The 7,451-nt window shown below is 45.7% G+C and overlaps 1 protein-coding gene across 1 annotated transcript; it reads right to left on the bottom strand.

Annotated features, from left to right (window-relative positions):
* Window positions 1-1,729: 1,729 nt before the first annotated feature.
* Window positions 1,730-6,372, bottom strand: TTC32 (tetratricopeptide repeat domain 32). The gene is made up of 3 exons (XM_004582615.3): window positions 6,104-6,372; window positions 3,257-3,423; window positions 1,730-2,792 (listed from the first exon to the last, which is right to left on the bottom strand). The coding sequence occupies exons 1-3, from the start codon at window positions 6,253-6,255 to the stop codon at window positions 2,653-2,655; spliced, it is 459 nt and encodes a 152-aa protein (XP_004582672.2). The 5' UTR covers window positions 6,256-6,372; the 3' UTR covers window positions 1,730-2,652.
* Window positions 6,373-7,451: the final 1,079 nt, after the last annotated feature.

Raw genomic sequence — 7,451 nt, 5'->3', positions numbered from 1 at the left:
CCCACATGGGAGATCCAGAAGAAGCTCCTGGATTGGCTCAGTTCCATCCGTTGCAGCCACTTGGGGAGTGAATCAACAGATGGAAGATCTTCCTCACTGTCTCTCCTTCTCTCTGTATATCTGACTCTGCAATTAAAAATGAAATAAGTCTAAATAAATAAATAAGTCTTTAAAAATAAAAACAGATAACATAGAAACAAGCTAGAGACTGAAGTTGCCCACTCAGATACAAAACAGACTAATATTCTTTATGGCAATAAAACCATAACCTATGGGCTTATCTTTTCCAATGGACAGAATTCATTTCATCCCCTTTGAATAAAAACAGTCAAGTTACACAGCCTGGGCCCAACTCCACAATGAGAAGAAAATCCAAGGAGGATGACACACCTCCCAGAAAATCAATGTGTCCTCAGTGGGTCTAGACTGCTGGTGCGATCCTGAGAGGCCACAGGCTCTTCCTTCTACCTTCTTTCAAAACCTTGAACGATCTTTCTCAACATCAGATACAAATTTACATATTGGCAGCCTCAGCTTTCGAGTTTCCAACTGGAGTTTGCTCTTAATATTAATCTGCTTTTCACCAGCCTTTGTGTCTGTTTTCAATCAGGGAGGAAAATGACCTACAAGCAATTCCAGAACTGCCATAATGTTCCATTATAAAAACTAAAAATATTTTAACATTGTTTTGATGCTCACCTTGATGGGCACTAAAAGATTTTATGAGCAATTTAAATTTTTTATCAAGACTGAAAAAAAAGTCTACCTACCTACTTTGAGTTGACGCCAGTAATAAAAAAAATCAACTGATACTAATTGTCATTTCAAATGTTTATATGGGTTTTGAACACTGGACAGGACCCTGAATTGCTTAGTCTCAGCTTCTTCCTCCGGGAAAAATCAGACCTTCTCCCCCTGCACTGTGGAAGGCGTGCTTGTGTGTAGACTCGCGCATACCTACAACCATGCCAAGGCACTCTTAGTTTTCCATGAAATACCTACTCACAGGCCATACCTTCGGTGGTTTTTTGGACTCCTTCAGGTTTTCTGCTTTTTACCACAGATCTTCTGTGATTCAGGTGCATGCTTCTATTTTATGATTTTCCAAAACACCAACTATGTTTTCTAATCCTAGCCAAGGCTTTGTGTTTCCACTGAACACAAACTGGCTTTATCTTCTTTCCTTCCTTTTCCAAAAACATATAATGATGCCTCTAGAATTCCTCTTACACTAGATATGAGACCAACAAACTGCTCCTTCCTGATCCAATGCAACTTCCAACTGGAATCGCATTCCTGTAATTTATTGTCAATCTCAAGAAATACAGAAAACGGGCCCGGCGGCGTGGCCTAGCGGCTAAAGTCCTCGCCTTGAAAGCCCCGGGATCCCATATGGGCGCCGGTTCTAATCCCGGCAGCTCCACTTCCCATCCAGCTCCCTGCTTGTGGCCTGGGAAAGCAGTTGAGGACGGCCCAATGCGTTGGGACACTGCACCCGCGTGGGAGACCCGGAAGAGGTTCCTGGTTCCCGGCATCGGATCGGATCGGCGCGCACCGGCCCGTTGCGGCTCACTTGGGGAGTGAATCATCGGACGGAAGATCTTCCTCTCTGTCTCTCCTCTGTGTATATCTGGCTGTAATAAAATGAATAAATCTTTAAAAAAAAAAAAAAGAAATACAGAAAACAACAAAGTGTGAATTTATATAGACTTATTAAAATTCCATACTTAGTTCACATAGCAGTTGTTCAGTTTTTTTTCATTTTGGTTAGACTCTTGAAAAATTTATTATGGGCATGTCAACAATTAACTTTTTATAAATAACAATCTATTAACCTAAATACAGGAAATAAATTCAACATCCTAATTTCAGGCAGAGACATACCCTTAATTTCCTAAACATGAGTTCCTGGCAAGAGAATACTGCATGAAACCAACTGGCATTGAGCTGTGTACTTGAATGAAACCACTTGTTTTGTGTGTGTGCCATTACACTTTTGAAGCAACCACATATCTAGTCTTCACATTGCCTAAAGACTTTTTTTTCTGTTACGATTTTATTGTTATTAAATGTACTTTGCATGCAAGAAAACTCAAGTAAAAAGCTTGAAAAATTGGCTTTAAAAAATGGTGCAGAAACCAAACATGCAAGGTGTTGGACTTTAACAAGGTGAGATAAATGAACTTCAATGACAAATTTATTTTGGTGCAAAAAATATTTTAAAATCTCCGCATTCCCCCTAATTATTTATTTTCCATAAATGAAGACCTCTTCATATTTTAAAACTACTGAATTGTGCATTTTAAGTGGGTGATAAATTACATTTCAATAAAGCTTGATTTTTACACTTCATAAAAGAAAAAACAGTACACTAAATATTTGTAATATTTTAGTTAATACATGATTGTTTAATGAAGAAAAATCACATTTCCTTAAAAACTTTACTGTAATAAAATATACATGATATTGATACTCCTTATTTATACTTTATAAATGGGGTTATACATTCAAGTTTTTCAACATGAAATTAACAATCATAAACACTCAACATTCAGCGATAATGCACAGATCTCTTCTAAATGTCAATATAAGTCAGGCAGATAGATTCAGGAGCAAGGCTCATGAGTTAATAGTTTCATCAAGTTTAAATTTTCAGTAATTATTTTCAATATTTCTTCTTTGCTTTTCTTCTTTGTCTAGAAGAGTCTGCTTTAAGCTCAAAGTGGCATCATTAAACCCAGGATTTAAGTCTAATACCTTCTTGAAATCTTCCAAGGCATCATCAAAATACCCTGCATTTAGAACCAACAAAAAAAAAAAAGGAAAAGAGAAAAAAAGCTGAGTATTTCTGTATAATCAACAGGAGAGCTTGGATATGTATCTTTTAGCTTTTTATTGACAAGCTTTCACTCGTTCCTTGTAGGGCAGTGCTAATACATCTACAACCAGCAATGGGTTTATTTACGGGATTTAATAGGTAAGTGGCACAAATGAGCATAAAATGACAACAGGTTTTACATAGTTACCATAAACTAAGAACCAAATTTTACATAATTATCATAAACTAAGAACCAAAAATCACTCCCGTGCCCAGGACCAGCTTCCACAGGCTCGGCTGGAATGCCCACCGCAAGCCTCGGACAGACGCAGCGCGGCTTCCTGTGCTCCCAGCTCTGACCCTGGGGTTTCCTGCAACTTTCCTCCTTGGAAATAATAGGACACCACGGGTGACGAAAGCAAAACCCAATTGGCTTACCCAGTCGATAGAGGATTAGCCCGCGGTTGTAATAAGGAATTTCGAAACTGGGGCAGACTTCTATGGCACGCGTGTAGTCATCCATGGCTTCGTAAAAATCAACCCTCAAGTACTTAATTTGCCCCCTGTTGTTATATGCAGTGGCCAAATCCTCGGGGCTGCATTTGCTTGGAACAAAAAATTCTACATTAGAGAGCGTGGTAGCAAATGCCTTTCTGGTCAGACTTCATCGCCTCTGACGCGCGTTCTAAGGAAAAGCCTAACTTGGGCAGGGTTATGACATTCCCTTTCATCGGGAAAGAATAACCAGAAAAACCAGCACCCGGGCCCCAGGAGGTGACCGCTAGGGCTGAAGCCACCTACCTCCTCACCTCGGTTGGGTTCTCGGGAGGCCACGCTGGTTTCCTGCTAGGTGGGCCCGCTGCTTAATGCCCCTAGGCTCAGCACCATTTTGGAGGTGCCTCTGACACGGCTGGAGGCTGCCCGCCCTGTTCTAGTCCCTCACGCCCTCCACTGCCCCAGCTCAACGTGAGCAGACTCTACTGTGTCACGGCCCAGACTGTCGGGCAGCAGTTTCAGTTCAGCGGGTCACAGCCTCCTGCCTTCGGCCTCCCCAGAGGACAAATCAGCCACCCATGGAACACTAGGCTCTCTGGCCCTGGAGGCAGGGACCTGTTTCCTCTCTGCCCAAACTGATCCTCAAACTGGAACAAAGACACGGTTAAACTTGTCATCTGTTGTACCTTGTCATGCAAAGTACCATCCTCAGAAAAGATGGGGGAGTGCAGTGGGCACCATTTTACTTCAATTTGCTTTCTCAACACATTGGTCCTTGAGATGGCACGCAGGGGCTGTGCTGCCGCCCCCGTGGGCAGTCCTCACAGCCCGGGATCTCCTTCAAGGCTAGGCTTACAGGTAATGGAGAGCAGCTGCTACAACTGTGGGCCATCTCTGTTCCTTGAGCCAGCTTGGGGAAGACTAGGTCTGACCACACACTGGGTGCTTCCCACACCCCATTAAACCTAGAGTGCTGGTCATGCCTTCATCTCGGTTACGACACTAGGTAAACACTGACCAGTAAAATGGAAGGACAATGAAGCCAGGGCTGGTGTTGTGTACAGCAAGTTAAACCTCTGCCTGCACTGCTGGCATCCCATGTGCACTCAGGTTCATATCCCGGCGGCTCCACTTCCCATCCAGCTCCCTGCTAATGGCCTGGGAAAACAGTGGAAGACGGCCCAAAGCCTTGAGACCCTGCACCCACAAAGGAGATCAGAAGAAGCTCCTGGCTTTGGACAGGGCCAGCTCTGGCCACTGTGGCCATTTGGAGAGTGAACCAGTGGATTGAAGGTTTCTTTCTCTACTTCTCTCTCTGTACCTCTGCCTTTCAGATAAATTTTTAAAATACAGCTGCAGATCATCAGTAAGGTTCTAGTCATTAAAATCTGAAGCTTCAAAACTTTGTTACAAACTCTCAGAGGATCACAGAATGCTAGATTTAGAATTAGAACTCACCAGGACAAACTCTAACCATCTATGTTTCATATTTTGAAAACTTGTGCCAACAGTGAAGCTGAATTGTTTTCAATATTGAGATTTGTTTTGGTAACAATAGTATTTCTTGCAACAAAATATAACCGAGTTACCAAAACCAAGTGTGGATTTATTATTATTATTATTACCATTAGTAGTAGTAGTACTAGTATTTGCTAGCTTTGGCAAAGAAAAAGTACATGGAAATTGGGTTCATGGGTAAGGCTGCACCTTTGGATATTAAAAGAGACTGTTATAAACTGTCTAAAGTGAGAGGCACTCAGAGACAGTAAATCTTTGTCAAAAACAATTCAGTATCTCCGTATTTTTAAAATGAATTGAACCCCAAAAGATACAGGCAGGGAGGAAAGCTGAAATGACAGAAGCCGGTCCCAATCCATGAGTTCCTCGAACAGTTCTGGAATTGTAGGGAAACCGGATGCTCATCTTACCGATGAGAAGCTGAGGGGGAGAAAAGGAGACAGAGCCCGCTCAGGGTGTGGCCATGCCCAACTGCCCTCCACCAGGGCCCTGCAGGCCTGCACAGCTGTGTCAGTAACGCTGGTGACAGGCAGAAAGGACACTCCCCGCAGGCACCTGGGTACCAGCGCTGCGATGCCAGAAGAACACAAGAGCTGCTAGTGAAACTTCCCTGAAGTCTACCAGACAAGGCTGTTTGTACCTGGAAAAAGGAACCGGAGGGACTGCTCTCTGTGCTCCCTCATCTGGAGGGAGGAGGTTGCCTGTTACCATCTGCTCGCCTGCTCAAAAACTTCTGTTACGCTGCTGTATTATGGAAAGGAGAAAGCAACTGTATCTTGCGGGTTTAATTCCGCGAGAGTTTCATATAAAATCGGTCTTTAGTGTTGAATCTCAGACAAAAGACAAGCTGAGCAAAAAGCAAAACCTGGCGCAACACCGTAAAGCAGCTTTGGACAAGCAGACACCTGCAGGTTCACAGGCAAAGTACCCAGACATTACAAGCTTCCCAGCAGAGCTTCAGTTGCCCACCTATGCGCTTGCATTAATACTAAACGTTAAGATTTAAACACAGGGGCGGGCGCAGCACTGTCATGCAGCCACCTGCACGGCCAGCAGCCCGTTCCACAGCTCGGGACCCAGTCCAGCTTGCTGCTACTGCTCCTGGATAAACAGAGGGAGGTGGCCCAAGCACCTGGGGCCCAGCCACCCACCCGGGTGGGTCCCCGCCACCCATGCAGGTGGGTGCGCTCCCCGACGGCCACGCACCCGCCGCCTCCCCGGGGTGGAAGGGCGCTCCGCGTCCGCCTCGCTCCCACTTCTCGCGATAGTTACCTCCCGGGCGCGGCGCCGCCGGGGCCCGCACAGGCGCACTGGCCGATGTACGCCGAGTACAGCGCCTCGGCCTCGGCGTACTCGCCCTTGTCGAAGTGCGCCTGGGCCAGCGCCACAGCGGCGCGGCTCTCCGGCTCCGGCTGCCCTTCCATGGCGCTCGAGGCACTGGCCCGAGGAGCCGCTGCCGCCGCCTGACGGCCGGTCCCGGCACTGAAAAGAGAGAGCCGGTGCCTTCCGGGGCCGCGGCGTCTCGCGAGATGACTGGGAAGCGCGTCGCCCGCAGGTAGACCGTGTCCAGCGCCGTCCCGGGGCCGATTGGCCGGCGGCCCGCGGCCGGGGACACCAGCCCAGCGGTACTCCAAAGGGGGTACCGTGTCTCCGCGACTCTCAGCAGGCGCGCCCCCTGGCCTGGAGCTGGAATTGACCCTCTGTCTGGGATTGTGTGAGGCTTCAACAACTGCTCATCGCGGGTCCTTCAAAGCTGTTTTCACTTTCCAACCCATTTCAGCACCTTCCTATCTGGGGAGAAAAAAAAACTTAAGATCGGAAGTGCCCTGGAGGTATATTCAGCATTGACAGCAGCAAGAACACAGGTTCACAAATTTTCACCTTTGGGGGCAGGTATAGGGAATAGCAAATAAAGTGGGGAATAGGAAATACAGAACTCCCCCACCACGGAGTTGTTGGCACTTCCAAGGGCCAGTCTAACCTGCCCAACCCCAATCTCTGTGTTTCCTTAGGCCAGACATGCTCCAGGGACCTGAAAGCTGGTTGATCTCCAGGTCCCCCTGCATTTCCCACCCCAACTACGACCTGTTGAAGGACTTGGCCTCTGCCACGTGGTCCCGCCATTTACCCCGGGGGTAGATGGCCGCCCTCTTTGAGCTGATTAATAAGCTCAGCTCAGGTGTGAGTTGGCTGGCTGTTCCTTCTCTCTGTTTCTACCCCTTTCCCAACATTTGGTGCCCGTTTTCTATGCTACTTTCCTAACAAACAGAATATAAACTGTTTCTTTTTCTACTGCTCATTAATTGTTTTTTTCATTTATCAGTGCTGGAATAAACATTAAGTTTATTAATGTTAAATAAAACCATACAAGTATAATTAAGATGGCAAGACTACAAAAAGTAAAATGATTTTCTGGCAAGAAGATGAACAGAACAACAGAGCAGAAGGCCCAGAAGCCATGTTCCAGATCAGCCCTTAAGTCATGTGACATGAGGGTTCTTCCAAAAGTCCACAGAAAATGCATATGACCGAAGGGAAAAAAACTATGGTTTTCAAAATTTTTGCAAAAATGATTTTTTAATTCAATTTTCCATAAGCTTTTTAAGGAATGCATTTATTT

Source organism: Ochotona princeps, chromosome 8, assembly GCF_030435755.1.
Source record: "Ochotona princeps isolate mOchPri1 chromosome 8, mOchPri1.hap1, whole genome shotgun sequence".
In the NCBI taxonomy this organism is placed as follows: domain Eukaryota; kingdom Metazoa; phylum Chordata; class Mammalia; order Lagomorpha; family Ochotonidae; genus Ochotona; species Ochotona princeps.
This window is presented reverse-complemented; position numbering and strand designations above follow the sequence as displayed.